Below are 25,967 nucleotides of genomic sequence, written 5' to 3'. Positions count from 1 at the left end.
TCTGTTCTCATCCTGAAGCAAAGTTCTTAACCCGAGGTACTATTTCTGTGTAAGTGGAGTCTGTAACCCGAAGCATCTGTAACCTGAGGTACCACTGTACCATTCTGAGGTTCTGTGTGATGCCTTTTGCTCATCGCTGCGAAGGGCCCAGCGGTGCTCAGGCTGCCTGGACTCGAGGGCTGGCTCCTCCCGCTCCGGGGCCAGCCTTGCTATGGGGTGGGGGGAGAGAGAGGACGAGAGCAAGGGAGCGCGGGCGGGCGAGCTCGTCCGCTGCCAGAGCGTGTTCCCTCGCGGGGGCGGCCCCTGGCATCGTCGGCCGCCGCCGCTTCAGTCGCTGCTGCAGATCGCCCCGTCGGAAGAGGCGAGCCCTCTCCTCCTCCTCCTCCTCCTGCCGTCGCTCCCCGTGGTCCTCTCCCTCTCTCCATGGCCAGCGCGGGGCTGCAGCTGGTGGGCTACTTCATGGCCCTGGGCGGCTTGGTGGGCTCCATCTGCTCGTCGGCGCTGCCCCAATGGAAGCAGAGCTCCTACGCCGGGGACGCCATCATCACGGCCGTCGGGCTGTACGAGGGCCTCTGGATGAGCTGCGCCTCGCAGAGCACCGGGCAGGTCCAGTGCAAGCTCCACGAGTCGTTGCTCTCGCTCGACGGTGCGTCCCAAGGGTGCATGGGGTGGGGGGGGGGGAGGTGGGCGCACAGGGAGAGCCGGGGCTGCGGTTGCGCCTCGCTGGCGTCCAACAGGCAGCCTGCGGGTGGGTACGGGAAGCGGGGCTCTCGCCTGACGGGATGTAGCGCAGCCTCCAAGCGTCTGTAACCCGAGGTACCACCTCTAAATCAAGTACAGTGGTACCTCGGGTGACAGACGCTTCAGGGTACATACTCCGCTATCCCAGAAATAGTACCTGGGGTTAAGAACTTTGCTTCAGGATGAGAACAGAAATTGTGCAACGGCAGCGGGAGGCCCCGTTAGCGAAGGTTTTAGCTACGCAGTGGCGGCGGCTGAGAGCTCTGCTTCTCTCTTGTCCTAAAATAGAAAAGAAAAGCGCCCCCCCCCCCATTGCCTTCGACTGTCTCCAGTGCATTGAATTTTGGATTGTACATTTTTAGGGGCAGAGACCTGTGTTCTTGCTTTTAGTTAGTTAGTTAGTTAGTTAGTTAGTTAGTTAGTTAGTTCGTTAGTTCGTTCTTACGTTACATCAACAGACATTGTCATATTCCATCACAAAACTTGTTATACTGTAATTTTCAACCTGTATGTATACTTTATATACAGAAAGAAAAAAGAAAAAGAAAAAAAACCAAAATAAAAAGCTATTCCAAACTTACTCCAAAATCATATATATACCAACACTTTGGACTTGCTGTCTATCCTGTTGTATATTCCTTTTTTTAATGAAAGAATGTACTCTTATTATTGTATATTTCTTTACATTTTATCTAATACATTCCTATATCAATATGTACCCTTGGTCTTGTTTCTCAACTCAGTCTCTACCCAACGTCAATCGAATGCTTGCATAGATAGTGAACCTTTACTGTATTTTTGAACATATATCTTATATCTATCCCGCTTTTCCATAAATTTTTGTTTTGAGTTGCCTCTCAGGCTATTGGTCAGCTGTGCCATTTCAGCAAATTCTTGTAGCTTGGTATGCCAGTCCATAATTGTCGGGGCTCCTTGTGTTCTTGTTAATGTGAAAATGCCACACAGTTGATATCTCCTCCTCACCGCCTCCTCCTCCTCCTCTGTTTTATTTTTATTTCAGTAATAGCTTTCATATTCTTTCATATCCAAGCTGAACCTTGGCATCATATAAAGGCATTGCGAGTGACCTCTGGTGAGCCTCGTCTCAAGGGAAGGCTCAAGGTGATATTTATTATTGTTTAATATTTAGTGCTATTTCCTATCCACCTTGAGCCTTGGCATCGTGTAAAGGTGCTGGAAGTGACCCCTGGTGAACCTTGCCTCAAAGGAAGCCTCGGGGTGACAGTGGTGGCTGTTTATTATTTGGGGGCTGCCTGCAAGTAAGTGCTACTCGCTGACCCATTGTAATTACCATATTGGCCCGAATATAAGCCGCACCCAAATATAAGCCACACTGTTAAAATTGGAGAGGGGAAAAGAAAAAAAAGGGGAAATACCCAAATATAAGCTGCTCCATTCCTCGCTGCTCCTGGATGCATACCGTAAGGTCGCGAATATAAGCCACACTTTGACTTTTCACAGTCGGAATTTGGGGGGAAAGTGAGGCTTATATTCGGGCCAATGCTGTAATGAACCTAATTTAGCCATGTCTACTAACTTCAGCTGGTTTACTCTTGAGTGGGACTAATTGGATACAAACTATTACTATTGATAATTATTATTTTTCAGTATTCAATATCCAGGGTGGGAGGGTGAGTCCCACTGTCATTGCTCTGCAAGAGCACCCCTCCATGCGGTAATGTTGAATATGCATTGAAGAAAAAAACCAATACAGTGGTACCTTGGCTTAAGTACTTAATTCGTTCCAGAGGTCCGTTCTTAACCTGAAACTGTTCTTAACCTGAAGCACCACTTTAGCTAATGGGGCCTTCCACTGCAGCCGTGCGATTTCTGTTCTCATCCTGAAACAAAGTTCTTATCCCGAGGTACTATTTCTGGGTTAGCGGAGTCCGTAACCTGAAGCGTCTGTAACCTAAAGCGTATGTAACCCGAGGTACCACTGTAAAGAGGAGTGGTGTATGGACTTTCCAGAATAAACCCAACATTAATGCCAGGGCCAGGCCGGGACGTTTTGCTGCTAAAGTGGAAAATGCTTTCTCCGCTGCTGTGTGCCCGCTGTTGTGTGCCAGCCTGCCAGGTGGGCATGCAGTGGAAAAGGAGCCTGACAGTCCCTGGCAGCTGGATCTGCCACTCCTTGTGGCTGTCTGGAGCCTGCTGCCTTTAGGCAACCACCTCGCTTCGCCTCATGGATGGGCCAGCTTTGACTAATGCAATTTGATTGTGGAAGACCCCCCGGAGGGGGAAAGCTACCAGTCGGTAGGGACGCTGATTCTTCAACAGATCCCTCTGCTACCAGCTCTCTTCTTTAAGTGCTTTGCATGGGCAAAGCAACCCCTAACAGAGCAAAGATCTAAAACAGTAACTGTGCGTGTGTGACATTCTTGCATGGGTGCAACTGCTTGCTGAGAATTAACTATTATTTATTTATTTATTTAGCTAGCTAGCTAGCTGGCAGTACACACGGTGTTGCCCCAGGAATCTAAGAAACAGAGACCAAAGCCCATTCCTTGCTATCGGGAGCCCATCACACCAAACTGGAATTAGGAAATCTTCAGAGGCATCCAAATTGGCAGAGTTTGGGCCTGACAGATGGATTCAAAATGGCGCCCATGTGTCAGTTTGTGAGAGTCTGTTAGCCTCTGCCTCAGAGACCCCTTTCAGAGCTGATGGAGCCTTTGGCCTGTGTGCCAGTGGATCTGATTCAAGGTGTAGAGCCCAGGTTAAATAGCTCTTTGCCTCTGTGTCAGAGCTTTTTCATAAGTGTTGCATATAACTGTTAAAGGAGCCCTTTGCCTATATGTCAATGGGCGAGAGTCATTGGGTAAAGCTGTAAAGAGCCTTTAGCCAATGTGTCAAAGAGGCCTTTAACAGGTAAGGGAGCCCTTTGCCCATACGTCAGAGGTTGGAACATGGCACTTGTCAGGGTTGCTTCAGGATCCTAGCTCACAGAGGATCACGCCAGCCAACGGTCATTAAGTAAAAGTCTTTATTGAGTTACAGTTTCCATTCTCAAGCTGCTGCGTGCAACCCTACGTCTAGTAGCTAGATCGGCGAAGCTCCGTCTGAATCTCCGCCCCTCGTACACCAACTTAATATCCTAGCCCTGCTCCACCTTTTCCGCCTGACTGTTCTTCTCTGGGTCCCTCTGCCCCCCTGGGTCTCTTCCTTCCGGGATTCTTCGGACGCTGACCCCCCGGACTCTCCTGTCTCCTTGCGCCGGGCTTTAGGACCCGGCTCTCTTTCCGGGCTGCCTACTGCGCCTCCTTCCTGTGCATTTGAACTTGGCGCGCGCGCCCAACCTTCCACCTTCCGTCTAACCGTTTCTTCGCTCCCAGATGGAGGTGTGGCCACCCCTGACTCGTGCCCTCCCTCCTGCTGTGAGCTGCCAGCGCTTGCCCCCTGGCTCCTTTCCTCTTCCCTGCTCTCTGGCGGTGACGCTGGACCCGATCTCCAACTGCTCTCCTCTGATTCCCCTCTGGCTCTATCTCCCTGGGGTGCCCCCCTAAACTCCCCCCTTGCCTTGGCCACTGGTGCTCCTTTCTGTGAATCCTCCGACTCACTGGAGAGACTCGGAGATCTCGGGTCGTCGTCATCACTCATCCTTTCTTCTGCCTCCTCCCCTTCGCTCTCTGTTTCCTCCCTTGCCCTTGCCTCTGCTCCTGAACCCCTGACAGCACTCTTAATTGGAAATAAATAATAAAATAATAAAATAAACTGCCTTTGTTAAAAATTAGTTCCTGGAAGTGTTGCCATATGTCCTCTTTTTCCAGGTCACATCCTCTATTTCATGGGTAGAGGTAAAAAGGTAAAGAATCCCTGGAAGGTTAAGTCCAGTCAAAGGCGACAGTGGAGTGCGGTGCTCATCTCTCTTTCAGGCCAGACAGCTTTCCGGGTCATGTGGCCAACATGACTAAACCGCTTCTGGCACAACTGAACACTGTGACGGAAGCCAGAGCACACAGAAATGCCATTTACCTTCCCGCCGGAGCGGTACCTATTTATCTACTTGCACTGGTGTGCTTTCAAACTGCTAGGTTGGCAGGAGCAGGGACAGAGCCACGTGAGTTCACTTGGTCGCGGGGATTCAAACTGCCAACCTTCCGATCAGCAAGCCCAAGAGGCTCAGTGGTTTAGACTGCAGCGCCACCCACTGTGTAGTGATCCATAGTTAAAAGTAGAAGTCAGCAAATGTGACCTCTTTTTTGCTCTTCAACATATGGCAACCCTAAGGGCCATTTTAAGCAACTTAACCCTGCAATTGCAGCTGCCTCTTTCCCCCCTTGGACACCCCAAAGACAGGCACTTTCTTGTTTTCCAGTTCATATCCAGACTTCCCGGGCACTTATGGTGGTCTCCATCCTCCTGGGTTTCGTCGGGGCTGTTGTCAGCGTGATCGGAATGAAATGCACCAAAGTTGGAGACGAGAATCCCGTGGTGAAAAGCTGGATCGCTGTGTTGGGGGGTGTCTTCTTCCTACTAGCAGGTAAGTAAGCTGAAGGCTAATATATACCCCGTGGGCCTTGTCCCAGCCTGGGTGCCAGATGTGGCCCTCTGGGCATCTTCCTCTGACCTGAGGACTCTCCCTGGTCCTTTGCCTGCTCTATTTGTACTCTCTTTGGGTGTTATTGCCTGGCATGGTTGTGTCCTCAAACTCTGAGAATCCCTGGATGGAGGACAGACATGTGTGTATGACAACACGTGGAAACTGGATTGTGCTGCAGATCTGGAGGCTGGTTGGCTGCCACTGCTGAGTGCCTTCTCCATGCTGCTGCTCCTGCAGTATTCAAGGCCAGACTATGCTTCTGGGCATCTTCCACCTCTCTGGTCTGCTCTTCCTGTCATTCTTCCTGTCAATCAATAGCAACAGATTCCAAGGCGGGATGCAGAGGGGGTAGGTGACCAGCAGTCCAGTGGTCAGCCTGGTTATCTGAATCCTGAGGGCAAGGCCCTTGAAGCCGGCAGGTGGGGGAGCCAGTGGAGCTGGGTGGCTGCTGCAGAGTGCCCTTGCTGTCACCCCACGGATTCCCTAGGCTGCCCATCTGCCACCACTCACTACACTGAAGTGGACAGTGACACCTCTTGGTGGCCAAGGGAACTGCAGCCTGACGACAGTCTTCCATTGCCATTATACAGTAAGACGAGAGTGATATTTATTGCTCCACCCACTTTTGCTTCTGGCCTGCTGCCCACCACTGGCACGTAGCCCCCAGAAGGTTGCCCAGAAGAGAAGGTTGAAAAATACACTCCACCCTTGCTTTATTCGGTAGACTCGAAGCGGCTCAGAACAAATACAACTTTGTGGAAACAAGTTAACAAGGTGGATTATTCCTCAACAAGAGGGTTATCGGGTGCAACTGTTCTGGGCACATCCTGGTTTGGAGCATGAAATGCATATCAAGGTTCTTGTTATACTTGTGTTTAAATTTGGGGAACACAAGCATGTGTTCAAGATAGTAAAGGAAAAAGCTAGATATATCAGCTTGCTCCGAGGTTTAGTAAGGGCAGTAGGTCAGGCAACATAGCAGTTTCTCCTTGGGCCTGTGCCTGCAGATAAGCCTTATGAAGTACATCGACCACTGAATATTGGGGGAATTGGAGACATGTGACACAAGACAGCAGCAGCCATAGGACATATAGGACTGCAGGGCCCATTCTCATTGGCTCTGCTAAAAGACCATCTCTGTTTGGCTGCTCCTCCCCTCAAACATTTTCCATTCAAGCTGTTCATTTACTACTTTTAAGAACGGGTTCCTGGGCTTGCTTGTATTTCTCCTCCGCGCCCCCCCCCCCATGCATGCCATGGAGAAAGCAGACAGAGAAAAGCTTTTCTCCCTCTCTCACAACATTAGAACATCCCAGAAAGCTGAGAGAATGCTGCACTAGGTGGGTCCCTCGTTTGATTCAGCAGAATGTTCTCATGATAACTCCCAATCCTGGAACATGAGTGTAATGTGTCGTTTGGCCCCCAATTCCTATTAACTGGATCATTTGTGTTGTCTCCTCTGTTCCCAGGTCTGTGCACCATGACGGCTGTTTCATGGTACGCGGCACGGGTGACGTACGAGTTTTTCAACCCCAGCACGCCGGTTAACGCCAGGTGAGAGCAGGGCCTGTGCCAACCCAGAGTGCGCTTTCTTACACCTCTTTTCAAACCAGAAATCACAGCAGCGGATGTGTGCCTTTCAAAACCCAGAGAGATTGTCCCAGTTGTGTACAGCATCCCCCCTCGATCACAGGTGGGGAACGTTTTTCAGTCCAAGGGCCACTTTGCCTTCTGGGCAACCTTCTGAGGGGCCACACGCCAGCTGTGGGAGACCGTAGAGACCGTTACCTTTGCACACCAGGCTAATTTCGATACACACTCACAAACCCATTTCTATGGGGCCGGCACCATGTCCTCGCTGTCTGAGATCTCATTGGAAATCACCTCTGATTCAATGCACCAGAGCAACGCAGCACGTTAACCCACTATAATGGTGCAAACACAAGTTCTGATATGCACTTCAATCCCTCCCATAAATTCCTGAAACAGGAAGCTGATTGTCACACCATGTAGCTCAGTATTGCCTACAGAGACTGGCAGTAGCTCTCCAGGGTTCCAGACTAGGGTAGTTGCCTAGCCCTACCTGGGGGTGCCAAGGAATGATCCCAGCACCTCCTGCATGCAAAGCAGGTGTTCTGTTCTTCTGCCACTCCACTGTGGCCCTTTATTTTTTGCCATCTTGAGGCAACTGAGTTTGCATGTCGAAGCCCCAAGCTACCCCAAGGAGAATAAAGACACAAGGACACAGAATTTAGGTTAATGTTAATGGGCAAAAATTTAGGCTACAACATTATTGATTACAGAATGTGAGAGGTATTGGCTTAGGCATTGGCATCAACAGACTGTATCTGACTCCTGCCCGCCTTGCAGGGAGATTTTTAAGGGTAAACCACCAGTAGAGGGAGCCCCGCCAATGTGGATTGACCCGAGCATCCCCTGGGTTCTCACTGGGGTTGTGGCATGGCCCTAGCCCCTCCCCGGGCTTCAGACGAAATCCACACCCCTAGATTCCTTTAACACAGGGGTCAGCAAACTTTTTTCAGCAGGCGGCCGGTCCACTGTCCCTCAGACCTTGTGGGGAGCCGGACTATATTTTGAAAAAAAATAATCAACAAATTCCTATGCCCCACAAATAACCCAGAGATGCATTTTAAATAAAAGCACATATTCTACTCATGTAAAAACACCAGGCAGGCCCCACAAATAACCCAGAGATGCATTTTAAATAAAGGGACACATTCTACAAATGTAAAAACACGCTGATTCTCAGACTGTCCGGGATTTAGAAGGCAGTTGGACCGGATCCAGCCCCCAGGCCTTAGTTTGCCTACCCATGCTTTAACGGAATACCCTTGAGCACGGAGGGGGCAGGTGATGGCCGCACCTCCCCTCCCCCACACATTGCTATTCCAGTGCCTAACCGCCTAACCTTACAAAGTTGTGACGATTGCTATGAGGTAGGCGGAAACCAAGTTGCCAGTGCCAATTTGCCAAGTGGAAAAAGTGCTACCAGGCCCCTCAACGGCGGCCAACCGAAGACCATGGCAAGATCAATGATGCAACCTGAACAAAGAGTGGGAGGGCAAGAGATTCACGGCGTGAGCCTGAAAAGGGGCGATTCAGCATTGCACTGTGGTTTAAATTGACCCTGACCACGCCCCCTAACCTGCCTGATTGGCCACTTGGCTAACTGGCGTGGCCGGGCCTCCCCAGCGTAAGGCAGGACACAGTCCCGCCCCCCATAATAATTAATAAGTATTATTATTATTTATACCCCACCCATCTGGCTGGGTTTCCCCAGCCACTCTGGGCGGCTTCCAACAGAGCACTAAAATACAATAACCTATTAAACATGAAAATCTTCCCTTCAGATGTCTTCTAAAAGTCTGGTAGTTGTTTTTCTCTTTGACATCTGGTGGGAGGGCGTTCCACAGGGCGGGTGCCACTTCCGAGAAGGCCCTCTGCCTGGTTCCCTGTAGGGGGGGAGGCTTGGCGGCTCGCCCGCAACACGTCCCCACAAAGAGGTGGAGCCGATTTATCAGGATGCACACCTCGACATGTCTGCTGTTATAATCTACACTCTTTTTCTTTTTCTTTTTTGGCCTTAGGTATGAATTTGGACCTGCTCTCTTTGTGGGGTGGTCAGCAGGCAGCCTGACCATGCTGGGCGGAGCCTTCCTGTCCTGCTCCTGCCCCAAACCGGAAGAGAGAGGGCAGCAGTACTACCGGCAGTCGCAGCCTTCCACGGCTAGAGAGTACGTCTGAATCCCAAGGGAAGAAAGAGTGGAGACAAGTGACGGGTGGTTCCTTTACATGTCTGTGGAATGGAGAGGGCCAAGTTGCCTCTTGCAGCTCCAAGCAGGCTAGAAAGTCCAGAGGCACAATATCTCAGGGGTTCTTGTTGTTATTATTGTTATTTTTGGTTCCTTCTCAGATTCATGCACAAGAAGGGATTTGGAACGTCTTCCCCACCCACAGCTCTGCAAAATGGCATCACAGATGGGCCCGTGTGAGCGGTGGGAAGGGAGTCCCAACCTCGTGATATGTTTTCCACCCACCTGTTGTGTATCTGCGGGCTTGAAACTAACAGCCCTCTTTTTATTTCCCCTTCATTTTTCAGGCCCCCTGTAAAAAGGGGAGATCAGTCCGTGTAATGCCTTCCGGGGGGAAGAGAGAGACATGGTTCTGGGCCTGAGCTTTTCAATCCAAGAGACCAAAGTGACTATAGCGAGGACATTTTAAAAAAACAAACACGAAGCAGACACCCCACTGTGTTTCCCCCAATACCCCTTTTCCTTATTGGGAGAGAGAAAAATGAAAAACCAGAAATGCATCTTTGAAAATGAAAGTTGCTTGTTTTCGAAATGTAAAAAGGTCGCATTAACTTTTCCCCATGGTACCGTTTATACTGCTTGACAATGTGGTTCTACCTTTTCAACAACGACAACAACAAAGTATATAAATGTTTCTAATGGTTTGTACTAAACATTTGTCTTATTAAAATATTTTTATTGCCAGCTTTCTAAAGTGCGTTGTATCCCTCCTCAGATTCTGGGGTGCCTCATAAGTGCTGAACTGAATGGTCCAGCAAGTTCACTACCCATCACATTTTGGGGGGGGGGGGGTTTTGTTTTTTTTAATAAAATATTTATTAAAGTTTAGACATTACAAAAAAAAGAAAGGTAAAACAAAAGAAAAATATAATCAATAAACAATTACAAAGCCTCAAAAACAAAAATAAATACAGTAATACAAAGCATCAACAATACAAAGAAGAAGAAGAAGAAGAAAAAGGCCTTAAAAAAAAACCCCAAAAGAGAACAAACAAACATACAAAAGAACCCCATATTTTCATATCCTTATCTTTCATTTGCTTATTTCTTCGACTTCCTCACACCTCCTTTTTTGTATTCTAGTTCAATTAATTATTCCAGCAAGTCCTTTCCCTCTTTCACAAAATTAGTTCCATAATTTAACTCAATTTTAGACTTAAATTTACATCTTTACCCAATGTCAATCTATTCATACTTAATTCTTTATAATATTTCTACTAAAGTCATATAACTTCTTTCCAGCATCCTTCTTTTGTTGTTGTTGTTGTTTAGTCGTTTAGTCATGTCCAACTCTTCGTGACCCCATGGACCAGAGCACGCCAGGCACCTCTGTCCACTACTTCCCGCAGTTTGGTCAAACTCATGCTGGTAACCTCGAAAACACTATCCAACCATCTCGTCCTCTGTCGCCCCCTTCTCCTTGTGCCCTCCATCTTTCCCAGCATCAGTGTCTTCTCCAGGGAGTCTCCTCTTCTCATGAAGTGGCCAAAGTACTGGAGCCTCAGCTTCACGATCTGTCCTTCCAGTGAGCACTCAGGGCTGATTTCCTTAAGAATGGATGCGTTTGATCTTCTTGCAGTCCATGGGACTCTCAAGAGTCTTCTCCAGCACCATAATTCAAAAGCATCAATTCTTCGGCTATCAGTCTTCTTTATGGTCCAGCTCTCACTTCCATACATCACTAGACAGCCGCACTACCACCATGCAAATATAAGGTAACAAATTAAGGTATGGGATGCCAAATGCATGTTTGGGTGAAAGGTGGGTCCCAGGTTGGGAAAGGTTGAAGACTGCTTTCTTTAAAACATAATAGACTGTCAATGCACCATACATTTTCAGCACATCCCAGCCACCACTTAAGCTGTGTCCACTTTGTGCCTTTAAAGCAGCCCATTCTTTCTCTCAAAGAATTCTGGGAATTGCAGTTTGTTAAGGCTTGCTGAGAACTGTAACTCTGTGAAGGTTGAACTACAGCGGCCAAAATTCATTCAGAGGAGGAAGGGCTTTGAATTTACTTTAGCATGGACACAGCCCAAGAACCTGGGAATTGCAGTCGGCACCTCAGAAAACTACAATTCCCAGGACCCTTAACAAACCGCAATTTCCAGGATTCTTTGGAACCGGGGTAGGGGTGGGGAGAGAGAGAAATGTGCATTCAATGCATGGTGCGTACACAGCCATATAAACATAGGAGTGGCTTTACATTGAGTCAGATCACCCGTACATCTAGCTTAGCCAACAGTGGCAAAACAGGGTTCTGGACAGCGGCCCTTTCCTAGCCCGGTCTGGAAATGCCAGGGACTGGATTTAGGAGCTTCTGCATGCAAAGTGGATGCTTTGCCCATCGCTATAGCTTGAGGGGAAACCCATACAGTGGTACCTCAGGTTACATACGCTTCAGGTTACAGACTCCACTAATCCAGAAATATTACCTTGGGTTAAGAACTTTGCTTCAGGATGAGAACAGAAATTGTGCAGCAGCGGCGCAGCGGCAGCAGGAGGCCCCATTAGCTAAAGTGGTGCTTCAGGTTAAGAACAGTTTCAGGTTAAGAACGGACCTCCGGAACGAATTAAGTACTTAACCCGAGGTACCACTGTATTGGGAAGACCAATAAAGTCAGCCAACCCAAGGCCGTAGCTGCAGATCCCTGGTGGCAAAATTAACTCCTGGCTTTCCCAGCACCAGCCAGCTTGGTTCTCTTGACCCCATGATGTTGTGTCTGGTGTGCCAGCATCCTGCTTTGCCTGGCTTCTGATGGAAGCGCCCCCCCCCCACTTGCTAGTCGTCCAGCTGCTACTGGGGAGCCTCAGCTTTGCTGCCGCCTGTAACCAGCCACTCTGAGCCAAATCGTTCATTCCTCTCCCTCCCACACCTTTCCTCCCATTTTTTGGACTGGTGAATGCAGGAAACGCTAATTAACCTAATCCGTCTGCACACGCAGGATGCCATGGAAAGGGGTGGGGGCAAAGGAGAGGTAATCTTCTCCCCCGCGGCTTTCGTGCCTAATGTGGGCTAATTGGGGCTGCTTTTCCGAAGTTCTAGGCAGCTTCAGAAGCCTCTGCAAAAACCAGCTGGGCCCAAAGATATCACGAGCTGCCGAAAGCGGGGTGTGTGTGTGTGTGTGTGTGTGTGTGTGTGTGTGTGTGTGTTCGGGTGTCAAGCCAGCCTGAAACTGGTTTGGGCTCAGTTCTTCTTTAAGCCATCTAAACAGGGGTGTTGATCCAGTAGTGGAGCAGGTTGCTGTTGGATACAACTGAAGACTGCAGTCTACCTAGCTCAGAGGTTTTCAACCTTTTTGAGTCCACGGCTCCCTTGACCAACTGCATTCTTTCTGCGGCACCCCTGTAGGGCTCAGGAGCCCAGTTATGTCCCCCCTTGCCTGCAGAGCTGGCAGCCTCTCACCCTTTTTGAACACCCTTGTGAAGTGTTCCCTCAGTCTCTTCTCCCCTCTCCTTGGGAGTCCTCCAGGCAGCCGCTGTTGCCGCCCTTGGTCTCTGAGCTGCCCTCCCTGCCCCATAGAGAGGTGCCTCCTCCCACAGCCCACAGGGACCTGGGAAGCACCCCCTGGTCAGCCCTAGAGGCACCATTTGCCTGGGGCGCTTGTAGCCAGGGCTGCTGCAACAGACATCTGGTTGAAAACCACTGAACTAGCTTATCTCCTTTCTTCTGCTTCTCTGTCTTTAAACCAGACTTGGACCAGACAGTCTTTCAAATGGAAGGCTAGAATGATTAGCATTCTTCGCCATTTCCCCTCTGAAAATGGCATGCAAAACAACAAATACAGTGGTACCTTGGGTTAAGAACTTAATTCGTTCCGGAGGTCCGTTCTTAACCTGAAACTGTCCTTAATCTGAAGCACCACTTTAGCTAATGGGGCCTCCTGCTGCTGCTGCTGCGCCGCTGCTGTGCAATTTCTGTTCTCACCCTGCAGCAAAGTTCTTAACCTGAGGTACTATTTCTGGGTTAGCGGAGTCTGCAACCTGAAGCGTCTGTAACCTGAAGCATCTGTAACCCGAGGTACCACTGTACATGGCACACACTGACCCCTGGCCCAGGACTCTGAAAATCGCACTTCCACCTGTGGCATGTCTATATAATAAGCCAGTATTACATACAGTATGGGACGCGGGTGGCGCTGTTGGTTAAACCACAGAGCCTAGGACTTGCCGATCAGAAGGTCGGCGGTTCGAATCCCCGCGACGGGGTGAGCTCCCGTTGCTCGGTCCCCGCTCCTGCCAACCTAGCAGTTCGAAAGCATATCAAAGTGCAAGTAGATAAATAGGTACTGCTCCGGCGGGAAGGTAAACAGTGTTTCCGTGTGCTGCTCTGGTTCACCAGAAGCAGCTTAGTCATGCTGGCCACATGACCCGGAAGCTGTACGCTGGCTCCCTCGGCCAATAAAGCGAGATGAGCGCCACAACCCCAGAGTCGGCCAGGACTGGACCTAATGCTCAGGGGTCCCTTTACCCCTTTACCTTTTTACATACAGTATATTAAAAATGACAGCATGCTCTCCTCCAAAGGATATCCAAAGTGAACTCTGCTCCACCCCCCTCATACATGTAAAGGACATGTATTCCCCGGAAGACACCTGAGAACTGTCTTTTCCCCCACACAAAGCAGCCAGCACATCTAATAAGCAACCATTTCCAAGAATCTTTGTGGGAAGGCATGTGTTTTAAACCTGTGGGGCAAAGGACGTAACGGCTTACAAACTTACAAGTGCTCTTACTTCCCGTGTCACAAACAAAAGAAGTCAGGGCTGAGAAAATGGTGACCTGCCAACCTTTGCCTAGCGAGTTCATGGCAATGAAAAGAAAAATCAGATTTGAGTCAGGTCAGACTTCCCAGCTCAAGATTTAGCTGGTGTGCACTGCGCTGTCTTTGAGCATCAAAGCTCATCTTGCAGGAGGTTTTGGACTTATCCATCCTTGGTCGAGATAAGAGGAGGGGGAGGGTGGACCTGGTTGAAAAGTCCGATAAATGATCTTCTCTGAACCTTTTCGGAACCCCAGGCAACAAAGCAATCTACGTGGCCCTCCTGAACTGGCCTCAAGACTTTGAGCTGCCTGGCAGAGCTCCAAAATGCTTCATACCAAACACAGAAGCTCTTTCTTCCGCTTTAACAGACACTTCTGTTTGGAAGGGCCCAGCAAGTAGCCTCTTGTCTGATGCTCAAGGCAAATGAAGCAGCCGTGAGAATGATTTAACTGTTCATGGCAACAATGGCAGCTCCAACCTGTTATCTTAACGCTCAGCATCAAGAGGAGGCACCCACACTTTGCAGGCACTGGGAACAAGCACGTGTGACAATTCCAGCTGCAGACTTGGGAAACAGGAAGAGAGGGAGGGTTTTTTGGCCTTTTCTGCACCAAAGCTGCAGTCTTAATCACAGGTCATAGAATTGTAGATTTGGAAGGCGCCGTTTGCATCAATTGTCCAGCTCCCCTGCAATGCAGGAATCTCAAACCCACAGTGCTGAGACTAAGAGTTGCCTGCTCTACCAACTGAGATATCCTGACATCTTGTCTCTCTCTCTCTCTCTCTCTCTCTCTCTCTCTCTCTCTCTCTCTCTCCTGCTCTTCCTCTTTAGTCTCAGGGTCACCCCTTGTAGAACTCAGCAGGGAAGAGGATGGGGAGAAAGCTAGCACTGCTTGGCTTTGCCTGTCATTGGATCTAGCGCCACCTACTGTTGGGCTCCCTCCCTTTTGTCCAATGGGCACCAGCCACCACCACCACCACCCCCACCCCCGATCCCGCTGGCCACTGTTGGCAACAGAATACCAGACTAAGATGGATTTTGGTCCGATTTAGCAAAATCATTGCATTCTTGACCTCTGAACAAAACCTCTACCAGGAACCCAGGGATCCCGCAGGAAAAGCTCCCAGCCTTTCTTTTGGAGAGGTTGACTGGAACCTCTAATTCCGGAAATAATTGATGTAGCCTTGATCCTCAGTGAAGAAGTGATGGATTTAGTTCTGGAGGGAGGGCACACCGCTGCGTGCCAGTATCGCCTGCCAAGCTCCCGAAGATGCCAATACCTGTTTATGCTTTCTGACCCATAGCCATTTTAATTGCAAGGAAGCCCATCACGCTGTTAAAGCCCGAAGCACAGCTGACATGGCTTGGGTTTTATTTTTTATTTTTTAAGGAGTCTGATCCAGAGACAGTTTCGATTGCTACTGAACAGGCCAGTGGCAGGCCTGTCAGGTGGGGTTCAATTCTGCCCCCTGTACTGCCAGGTGACGGTTCCTAGGTTTGGTGGTGCAACCTCATGTCACCTTATTGACGTTTTAAAACTCCTGGAAAAGACTTAACCTGAATTTCTGGCTTCTCTTCAGATGTTCTGTGGGATCTCCTTCGCAAGGATGACAGACGCAGAGGCTCTAGTGCACCCGACTTAAAGGTAAACTAATGTTGTGATCTTCCTTGGGAGGGCGTTGTGGTCTGTGAGAGAGGCTCTGTCACTGAGTTAAGGGCCTTCCCTACAGTCTCCTGTTTCCACCTCCAATAGGACAGGGGCAGGAGGAAAATAATCCTAACCTGTTGTAGGGATTCTTACAGTCTTATTTTCTTTCTGGAAAGATGGGAGGGGTTTTCTAGAAATGGCGGAGGAATCGAATTAAGTTCACATTTAAAGGAAAACCTAACAAAGTCACTTTCTCCAAAATAGTCACTGAATCGAAACGCAGAGAATTTCTATTCCCTTCACAGAGCTAACAGATCCCAGAGTTCCCTAGGAAAAGGGATCGGTTGTTAAACCACTCTGGGAGTTTTAGCTCTGTGGGAGGAACAGGGGTCTCCTAACAACTCTCTGTGCCCTTAACGAAGCACAGTTCTTGGGATTCCTTGGGAGAAAGCCACTGTTGAAAGTGATCTGCTACTGCAATGTAGATGGGGCTTTAGTTCAGTCTTGAATGAATGTTTGTTGTGATTCGTTTGCGGGGCTGTTATACAACAATGAGCAGTCAGTGAGCAATTTGTTCTTGTGTGCTTGCAGGACTTTTTGCTGCCTTCCCCCATAGAAATCTGCTTCCCTTTTATTTATTTTTCAAAAGTGGACTTGTTCCAAAAGGGTGACAGAGCGCTTTGATCTGTTTTCATTGCACAAGCCTACAGTTATGGCATGCGCTAGGATCCCTCCTACAAAACACAGAGAATCTCGGGGCATCCTTTGTCGCCCTTTCCATCAACACATGGCCAGCTCCCTTCCATTATGCCTTCTTCCCCTGGTGCCCCGAGTTGAGTCAGTCGCTTTCCTTCCTTTCCCCCCGAACACGACCAGACCGTGCAGGCGAAAACTTAAAATCATTCATAGCTCAGAGGCAGAGCATCTGACCTGCATGCAGAAACTCCCAGGTTCAGTTCCTGGCATGTCCAGGTATGGCTGGGTAAGACCTGGAGAGATGCTGCCAGTCAGTGTAGAGAGCACTGAGCTTTTAAAAAGAAAATCCACCCAAATTCCTGTGAACCAAAGAAGCCAGGGCCCTTGAGTTTTGTTCTTTGTGCATCTTCCTAGGTCTTAGTGATGCACATAGAGACCTATAAGCTCAGCTAACTAGCCAGGCTAGAGGCCTTGTGCCTTATCTCGTGTTAGAAGCAGCTTTAGTCCCAAGGTTGTAAACAACATTCCTAAGTGTCTACATTTGACAAAAGAGAGTCCTTTGTTTCCTTGCCTAATGAATAGGTAATAAAGGAAAGACCATACATGGTATAATTAGTATTGTGTTGTAACTTTAGATTGGAGGAAGTTTATGCATATGTACAGTGGTACCTTGGGTTACAGATGCTTCAGGTTACAGACTCCGCTAACCCAGAAATAGTACCTCGGGTTAAGAACTTTGCTTCAGGATGTGAACAGGAATCGTGTGGCGGCAGCGCAGCGGCAGCAGGAAGCCCCATTAGCTAAAGTGGTGCTTCAGGTTAAGAACAGTTTCAGGTTAAGAACGGACCTCTAGAACGAATTAAGTACTTAACCCAAGGTACCACTGTATTGCTTTAACAGATAACAGCTATGTACGGTATATAAAGCAGGCCTCACCCTTTTGGGCTTTGTTCAGCTTTTGGAGCGTGATCCCGCTGAGCCATTATTGCTAGCAATAAACACCCTTTGTTTTCTCACCGCCGCGTTAATTTTGCTACATTAGTATGTCGTTTTTTTAAAAAATTCTAGCTTACCTTATTCCTTGGGGAACCCTTTTTTTAATGTGGCAAAGCTGGCAGCACAGAGGACAATTCAGGTGCTTGGAATTGGCATTATTGTGCAAGCCTCTCACCCTTAATTTTTATTTTTGTAAGGGTGGAAGTCTTTTCTTGCTTGCCTAACTCGGGTTTCCTTAAGCCATTGGTCAAGGAAATCAGCATGAAACAAAAAATACAGTGGTGCCTCGCAAGACGAAAAGAATCCGTTCCGTGATTCTCTTCGTCTTGCGATTTTTTCGTCTTGCGAAACAAGCCCATTAGCGGCTTAGCGGATTAGCGCTATTAGCGGCTTAGCGGGCTTAGCGGATCAGCTGATAAGCGGCTTAGCGGATCAGCTGTTAAGCGGCTTAGCGGATCAGCTGATAAGCAGCTTAGCGGCTTAGCGGACCAGCTGTTAAGCAGCTTAGTGGATCAGCTGATAAGCGGCTTAGCGATCAGCTGTTAAGCGGCTTAGCGGTTTAGCGGATCATCTGTTAAGCGGCTTAGCGGCTTAGCGGCTTAGCGGATCAGCTGATAAGCAGCTTAGCGGCTTGGGGAAAAGGGGGGGAAAGGAAAAAAACCCTGCAGGAACTCGCAAGACATTTTCGTCTTGCGAAGCAAGCCCGTAGGAAATTCGTTTTGCGAAGCACCTCCAAAACGGAAAACCCTTTCGTCTAGCGGGTTTTCCGTCTTGCGAGGCATTCGTCTTGCGGGGCACCACTGTATATATGATTCTGATAGTCTCTTGGGAGCAGAGTGCATATATGTGGACTCTGAGCACAGGTGCGTTTCATAGAATTATAGAATTGTAGCGTTGGAAGGGGTTCGAAGGAGCATCTAGTCCAACTTCCTGCAATGTTTGTGTGTCTTCATTCTGTAAGGTTTTTTTTTCAAACGACACCCGTCTCCCCACCCAAAGCAAACAGGGGACAAGCTGGAATCCATTGTTGGGAGCAAAGCTCAGAGGTTGCTGCAATTTGGGGGGAAGCCGTGGCAATTTTGGGCAGGGTGAGGATGGACACACCCAGAGCCTTACGTGTGTCTCCTCCTAGCCCTTTGTAGTTCTCCCAATGGCGGTGGCTTTGCAACTGATGTCCTTCTGCGTCGCTCTCATTTCAACCCTCTTCCTGGTCGCGGCCACATGGACCGACTGCTGGATGGTTAATGCTGATGACAGCTTGGAGGTGAGGACGAGGAACAGGAACAGGTAGCTGAGCTCCAGCATGTTCTACTACGCTGGGGTAGCTAGCTTGGTGCCTATATATGCAACCATTCCCTATTCTCCAGATCTATCATTGCATCCCCCTTCCCTCAGGGCCTCTGCATAATAAGAAAGGTTGCGGTCACCCTTCTCTGCTTGTGGAGTGCTTTCCCTGGCCATGCCCACCTGGGGCCAACCTTTACATCCAGTGGAGGCAGTTCAATCTGCCCTCAGCCAGCCTCTCCCACATCTCTACCTGCTTACAACAAGTTCAGAGGGTGGGGCTGCCTGTTGGCTCCCCACTCCTTAGTCTCAGTGTTGCCTTTTGCAGAACTCAACAGGGAGGAGGATGGGGGTGAAACTGGAATCACTTTGCTCTTTCTGTCATTGGCTCTGGCGCCACCTACTGTCAGGCTCCCTGCCTGCAAAATGGGCACATTTTGGCAGCTAAAGTGTTCATCTCTCCTGGGGTACTTGATGAAATTTGATTGTAAACCAGTCCTGTGTTAGGCAACCAACTAGTTATAGTAGTAGCTGCAGCAGTAGTAGTAATATAATAAATAATAGGTGAGGAAAAGGTACTGGTATGCTTTTGAACTGCTACATTGAACTGCTAAGCTGGGACAGAGCAACAGGAGCTCACACTATCACACAGATACAAACTGCCAACCTTCTGATCAGCAAGCCCAAGAGGCTCGGTGGTTTAGACCACAGCGCCACCTGTGTCCCTAATCACAACAGGAACTGAGCCCAATTACCTATTGGAGCTCTTTGCTGTGCAAAGTGAGTAGCATATGGCTTGAGAATCCAGTTGCAGAGTCAACTTTACCTGTTGCAATCCAACATGCAGAGATGCTTGTGGAGTAAGAAAAGTAGTTTATTATAGGTAGTACATAACTTGGATAGGGACGTTTTTTCGTTCTATCCTAACCAATTAATCTGGGCAATACAAAGGCAGACATGCTTGCTCCTTTGTTCTCAGAGGATGGACCCAAGGTGCCCTCTCATCTTGAGGTCCAAAAGAGAAGTCAGAGTAGGTGGAGGAAGTTGTAAATAGGATGCAACCTAAGATGTTTCAGTCTAAAACATCCAGTCCTTTTCAGCTCTGGCCCCGGCCTGGTGGAACACTCTGTCACTAAAGACTAGGGCCCTGCGGGATTTGACATCTTTCCACAGGGCCTGCAAGACAGTGCTGTTCCGCCTGGCCTTTGGGCTGAACTCAGTCTAACCCCCCCCCCCCCCCGCTCTTATTTATTTATTTTGATGGAACCCCTAATGTGGGATTTTGTATATAAATTTTCCCTCGGCTCTTTTTGCTGGCCCACGTAGGACCAGCATGGATAGTTGGCCCCGGTGAATATTTGACATTTTCTCCCCTTATGGCTTTGATCTATAGGCTGCCATTAAAACGAGGCTGCATTTTAAGCTGCATTTTAAACTGTATTCTAACTTATATTTTAATCAACTGTTTGTTTGGTTTTGTTTTGTTTTAAAATGTTTTTACTGTATTTATATTTGGTGTTAGCCGCCCTGAGCCCGGTCTTGGCCGGGGAGGGCGGGGTATAAATAAATAATTATTATTATTATTATTATTATTATTATTATTATTATTATTATTATTATTAAAAACCAATGAGATAAAACAGTAAGCTTAAAGGTACAGCGAAAGCCTGGAAATGTGGAGGTCCCTTTCTCTATTTGTCTCAGCCCCAAGCAGCACCCCTTTTTGCACCCAAAACATCCGATGATGTTCTTTGCAGGTCAGCCACAAATGCCGAGGACTGTGGAGGGAGTGTGTCACCAACATGCAAGACGGCATCAGGACCTGCGACCAGTACGACTCCATTTTAGCAGAGCATCCCTGTAAGTCTCCAACAGCTGATGGGCTGAAGCATCTTCGGGTGCATTCAAGCTTTCTCAGCCATTGCACAATTGCGACCCTCCCCTTCTACAGTTGGCCCCAATTGTTGGAGGTGCTGGGGTGGGTTTCCGAGCGTGTTAAGATTGCTAAAAGGGCTGGAACTGATGATCAGGCCTCCAGGGGTGGAGTAAAAATGCAGAGATGAGGGTTGACCAGTGGAGAGTCCTCTTTAAAGTAAGGTTGGATAGGCTTACATCAGTAGGTGGAGAACTGGATTCGGAACTGGTGGGCCAAATCTCTATCTCCTGCCCCCTTCCATGGGCCAAGTTTGACCTGTCAATCATCTGACATCACAATGACATCAGGGGAGCTTTTCTTTAAATAGAGCTGCGCACTGAGGCCCCAGCCGTTGTCTGGTCATTGGGGCTTGCACTGCACAAGGCATGACCTCATGGGTCAAATCGGGAGCCCCAGTACAGTTCTCCACCAGTGGCCTATAGTGATGATAATAATGGGCCCGTGATCTGTGGCAATGCAAATACTCTTTGGCAAGCTGTATCTCTCTCAGCCTCAGCTTGTTTTTCGGCAGTATAGGGGTAATAACACTGCCCTACATTTTTAGAGTTGGATGGGGGTAGTGCTAGCCTGGAACAGGCTTCAGCCAAAATCATACCCTCCAACATTTCTCCAATAACAATAGGGATGTCCTATATAACAACAACAACAACAACAATTTTATTATTTATACCCTGCCCATTTGAGTGGGTTGCCCCAGCCACTCTGGGCGGCTTCCCAACATATATAAAAACATAATAAAACATTAAAAGTTTTTTTTTAAACTTCCCTATACAGATGTCTTCTAAAAGTTGTACAGTTACAGTACTTATCTCCTTGGCTCAGGGGTTATGTAACTCCAGACCCGCCAACATTTATCCGATGAAAATACAGTGGTACCTCGGGTTACAGATGCTTCAGGTTACAGACGCTTCAGGTTACAGACTCCGCTAACCCAGAAATAGTACCTCGGGTTAAGAACCTTGCTTCAGGATAAGAACAGAAATCGCGTGGCCGCGGTGTGGCAGCAACTGGAGGCCCCATTAGCTAAAGTGGTATCTCAGGTTAAGCACAGTTTCAGGTTAAGAACGGACCTCCAGAACGAATTAAGTTCTTAACCCGAGGTACCACTGTAGAGACTTCCTAAGGAAAAGTGGGACATTCCGGGATCTAATCAGAAACCGGGACGGCTTCTGTAAACTGGAACCGTTCCTGGAAAATGGTGACTCTTGAAGGGTCTGGTCTGCAAAATGGGGCAGGGGCAGGAGGCACAATCTTGGATGGGCCGGAGGTCAGAGGCACCAGATTAGGTAAATAAGGAAGCAGGAGATAGAGGAAGAGGCAGAGGCAGAGAGGTCATCAGAAGACAGGTCAGGTGCCAGCTTGAGCAGGGAAGAACCGGGGGGAAGAGCCATAGCTTAGTGGTAAAACATCTGCTCTGCATGCAGAAGGTTGCTGGTTCAATCCCTGGCATCTCCAAGTATCCTAGGAGAGACCCCTGCCTGAACTCCTGTATAGCTGCTTCCAGTCAGTGTAGACAATCATCAATCATGAGCTGGATGCACCAGTGACTCAGTATGTTAGCTTCTTATGTTTCTATTTAAATCAACTCTTTATCTGGCACCTTGCTTTAATTTTAGGAAAGGGATCTAACTCAGTGGTTATAGCTCCTGATATGCATGCAGAAGGTCCCATTTTAATCCGGGTAGAGAAATGGGAGGGACTGCTGAGAGAAATCCTGGAGAGCTACTGCCCACTGGTGTAGACATTGATGGTCTAGGTGGACAAATCACCTGGCTCAGTATTATACAGACCTTCATGGTTCCTCCCAACAGAGTCAGACAGGGGACGCCAGGCCAGTAGGATGCTTCTCTGACTGACCTTCAACTACCTTGTATTTTGCTCTCCCTTCTCAGTGAAGATTGTGGTGACTCGAGCATTGCTGATCACAGCTGACATCCTCTCGGGATTCGCGTTAGTCTTGCTGGCGCTGGGCCTCGACTGCATCAAGTTTCTCAAGGACGAGCCGCACGTTAAGCTGAAGATGCGCTATTCGTCAGGATTAGTCCTGGGAGTCGGAAGTAAGTGCCTTTTCCATTGGGGTCTGGCTTTGTTGTTATCGACCAGGACAGCTACTGAGGCAAGCCTTGAGGTGGAAAGTGGAGTCTCATGTACAACCTCTCTCATCCCTCATCATTACACAACGGGATGTGTTGCCCCTGATTCCAGGGCAGGACCACACTGTTTCCCATCCAGGTCTCCTTTTCTGCTCCTTTAGATAAGACAGCCAGCCTGTGTTGTGCCATGACTCACAATGGAAGCCATTTTGTGTTATGCCCCTACGCCTACAGCCAGCAGCCATTTTGTGTTATGCTGCACACCTCAGGGAAGCCATTTTGTGACTAGCCCAAATATGCCCACTGGCCCAAAATGGTATGCAACCCCTGGCCAGTTGATATGGAGCAATTTTGCCACATATATGAACATATACAGAGGGATTTGGGTAGTGGCCCAGCATATGGCCTCTGCCTTTCTTAAGATAATTGTGTTTTCTTGGCCCACCAGGTGTCCTCGGACTGGTGGGCTCTGTCTGGTATGCTGTCGATATCTATATGGAGAGGACCACTCTTGTCTTGCACAGTGTGTTCTTGGGAGTCCATTATGACTTTGGATGGTCTTGCTGGCTGGGAATGGTGGGATCCTCAGGATGCTTCGTGGCAGCCATTGTGTTGACTTGCTGCCTTTCTGCCACCGCAGGAGGTCAGTACGAAGAGTTAAGAGTTCAGAGACAGCAGCAAAGGTGGTGTAAGAGGAAAAACCGTAGTGGTTATCACTGGCTGTGGATATCCCCCAATTGTCCTAAGGGAGGGGTAGGAAACTTGTGCCTCCCTATAATGCTAGGACCTGGGGCTATCCAAGAAAACCAAACGTAGGAGGACTCAGGGTAGAGAAAAGCACTTCTTCACACAATTCATGGTTAAATTATGGAACTCACTATACTAAGAGGTAGTGAGAGCCACCAACTCGGATACCTTTACAGAAGGACTAGACAAATTCAGGGAGCCTATCGATGGCTACTAGCCAGTTATCACTATGTTCTGCCTCCATTGTTGGAGACATTATGCTTTGGAATACCAATTGCCGGGAACCACAAGCGGGGAGGGTTGCTGTCATGCTCAGATCCTGCTTGGGGGCTTCCCCTAATGGGCATCTGGTTGGCCACAGGATGCTGGACTAGATGGGCCTTTGGCCTGATTCCTCAGGGCTCTCATGTTCTTACATTCTCCAGATATTCTTGGGCTACAGGTTCCAACCACCCTACTAGCTACTAGCCATGCTGCCTAGGGATGATGGGCCCTAGCTGAATTCCTCCCACCCAACAGTGACAATTTGGAGGTGATGTCAGGAAACCCTGCTCATGGTGCTTCCCCCGCATGGGTGAAGATAACCTAGCAGGGCTGTTACAAGATAATGTATGCACAGTGGTGTAGCATGGTGGTGGGGCTACCGGGGCAATTGCTCCAAGTGCAAAAATTCTTACAAGCGTACCTCTGCAGCTTTTGCCCCAACCTTTTGCCTGCCTCACCTGGACAGCACTCCAAACAGGAGCTGGGAGAGGATGGGCCCTTGCATCCTTTGGCTGTGCAGCGCTCCCCACCAGCAGAGGAGGCGGGCAGACGGTGAGACTTGCCACGATGGTGGTGCCCCAGCCCAAGGAGGTGCACGCACATGTCCCGCCGCTGCGCTGAAGCTCCGTCCAGTAGCAACATCAGCACCATATGGAAATGCCACTTAGGGGGCGCAATAATTTTCTAAGGGGGGCAATACTTTCCTTGCAGAGGGGGGCAGAGGCAACCCACGATACGCCACTGTGTATGCACCACTCTCCAAGAGCACTAGAGAGGGCCACATCTATTTCTAAATATTGTGACTTCCATTCTTCTTTCCAATGCAGGTGCTGCCCCCCGCAGGAGACCTCAGCGCCTGACACACCATTCGCCCATAGTCACTTGCAAAATGTATGCCATGGCTTCCCGCGTGTGACATGGAAGCAAGCGGCCCCAGCGAGCGAACTGCCTCTGGAACAGCTGCTCACGAGCCTTTTCTCTTCATGCTGGCTTCGGAGGGAAGGCATAAGACTGCTTTGGGGCCTTGCTCGCACAGCGCGTGCCTTCTCCCCCCCCCCAAAAAAAACCCCAACAACAGTCCTACCCCTGTGTGACTTAGATGACTGCTGGTGAAGCAGGAATAGGGAGCCCCACCTTGCCCCACCTCTGATATTGTGTCTCTGCCTCAGATCCACTCTCTGATGCTTGTACATTGAGCGCAGCTATTTGCAAAGGAAGCCCTACAGACAAACACACTCGTGCCCTAGAGCATGGAAATGCTATTGATCACAACACGGCTTCTCCACACCTGGGCTGCACTCACACAGCAGTTTATTCCATTTTCCTGATCTTGCCGTATCTGTGAATTTCCACATTATATTTGTGCTTCCACATAACGTAAAAGCCCCTTCCAGAAATGCAGCAGAATATGATGTAAGCTGAGGACTCATTCATGTGCTACTTGCCTCCAGGAAAAAGAAGAAAGTCATTTGCAAATAGCATGGAAACGAGTACTAAACTTGCACTACATCCCACTATAGTCCTTTGTCATGTGAAAGCTCAAATGTGATGTGGAAATTAACAGCTAGGAACATGTTGGGAAACCAGAAGGAATCACTATGTGGTTGCCGTGTGGCCCAAGCTCTTTGGAGCGAATCCTGATGCTACATACTGTACATTTATAGCACCCCTAGATGAGATGTGGGGTTGTCATATTGCAGCAAGGGCTGGATGGGAACAGGGGGATTCAATTCATCTCCCATTTAAAGGCAAACATGGAAATTTGTACTTCCCTAAATAGAAGTGCAACCATTATTCAAAATTCACACTTCTCTGAATTTTGCAGTGCGGTTCTCCGACCAAGTAAATGACTCTATTAGGGGAAAGGGTGTCAAAAAAATAACACCTGTTAGTGGGGAAAATGACGTTCAAAACTCTATTCTATAGGGGGAGATTGCTTTGCCAAAGTGTGCTTCTTAGGGGAAATTGCAAACAAACTTGTGCATATTAGGAGAAAATTGCACCACAACGCTGACAATTTTTCACGAGGACTTTCAAAAAGAATTGAAAACTGATGTGGGAACAAAGAGGACTGAACGTAAGGCTGGAAATATGAGAAACGGAGAGAACCAAAATGGACAGCTTCACCCATCATTGAATACTGGATGTCTTTTGCCAAATCACAACTCCTTTTTTATATATCTTTGCAGCTCGAAGGGAGGATAACGTGTCACCTTTCAGCACTTAAAAACAAATTTGCAAAACTTCTCAAATGCAGCAGAAATGAAACGAACGCATGGCTAAATCTGAGCCCCCTTTTGAGCTTGAGGCCAAGGCCATGTGGTCCTTCTGGCTGCTCCCCGATTGGCGCTACTACCAATCAGCAAGCAAGTGCGAAGACCAGTCTGGTGATGCAGAAAAGA

The 25,967-nt window shown here is 48.7% G+C and overlaps 2 protein-coding genes across 3 annotated transcripts; both read left to right on the top strand.

Annotated features, from left to right (window-relative positions):
* The first annotated feature begins 203 nt into the window (after nucleotides 1-203).
* Nucleotides 204-9,822, top strand: CLDN19 (claudin 19). Of its 2 annotated transcripts, none has more exons than XM_028741003.2 (5): nucleotides 204-646; nucleotides 5,081-5,245; nucleotides 6,775-6,859; nucleotides 8,914-9,060; nucleotides 9,240-9,822. In XM_028741003.2, exons 1-5 carry the CDS (start codon nucleotides 424-426, stop codon nucleotides 9,316-9,318), a joined length of 699 nt encoding a protein of 232 aa, XP_028596836.2. In that variant the 5' UTR covers nucleotides 204-423; the 3' UTR covers nucleotides 9,319-9,822. The 2 variants fall into 2 exon arrangements, with proteins under 2 accessions (XP_028596836.2, XP_028596838.2); XM_028741005.2 differs by having other exon boundaries at nucleotides 205-646; nucleotides 9,426-9,822.
* An 8,569-nt stretch (nucleotides 9,823-18,391) lies between these two features.
* LOC114602966 (claudin-16-like) lies at nucleotides 18,392-25,942 on the top strand. The gene is made up of 5 exons (XM_028741695.2): nucleotides 18,392-18,505; nucleotides 20,283-20,385; nucleotides 22,354-22,518; nucleotides 23,003-23,197; nucleotides 24,393-25,942. Exons 1-5 carry the CDS (start codon nucleotides 18,392-18,394, stop codon nucleotides 24,479-24,481), a joined length of 666 nt encoding a protein of 221 aa, XP_028597528.1. The 3' UTR covers nucleotides 24,482-25,942.
* The last annotated feature ends 25 nt before the right edge of the window (nucleotides 25,943-25,967 follow it).

This window comes from Podarcis muralis, chromosome 7 (assembly GCF_964188315.1).
Source record: "Podarcis muralis chromosome 7, rPodMur119.hap1.1, whole genome shotgun sequence".
Lineage (NCBI taxonomy): Eukaryota > Metazoa > Chordata > Lepidosauria > Squamata > Lacertidae > Podarcis > Podarcis muralis.
This window is presented reverse-complemented; position numbering and strand designations above follow the sequence as displayed.

Coding starts and splice junctions, on each gene's coding strand:
- LOC114602966 (XM_028741695.2), top strand. CDS start 18,392: ATGGCGGTGGCTTTGCAACTGATGTCCTTCTGCGTCGCTCTCATTTCA. Junction 18,506..20,282: donor ATGCTGATGACAGCTTGGAG/GTGAGGACGAGG, acceptor TGTTCTTTGCAG/GTCAGCCACAAATGCCGAGG. Junction 23,198..24,392: donor CCTTTCTGCCACCGCAGGAG/GTCAGTACGAAG, acceptor TTTCCAATGCAG/GTGCTGCCCCCCGCAGGAGA.
- CLDN19 (XM_028741003.2), top strand. CDS start 424: ATGGCCAGCGCGGGGCTGCAGCTGGTGGGCTACTTCATGGCCCTGGGC. Junction 647..5,080: donor GTCGTTGCTCTCGCTCGACG/GTGCGTCCCAAG, acceptor CTTGTTTTCCAG/TTCATATCCAGACTTCCCGG. Junction 5,246..6,774: donor TGTCTTCTTCCTACTAGCAG/GTAAGTAAGCTG, acceptor CTCTGTTCCCAG/GTCTGTGCACCATGACGGCT.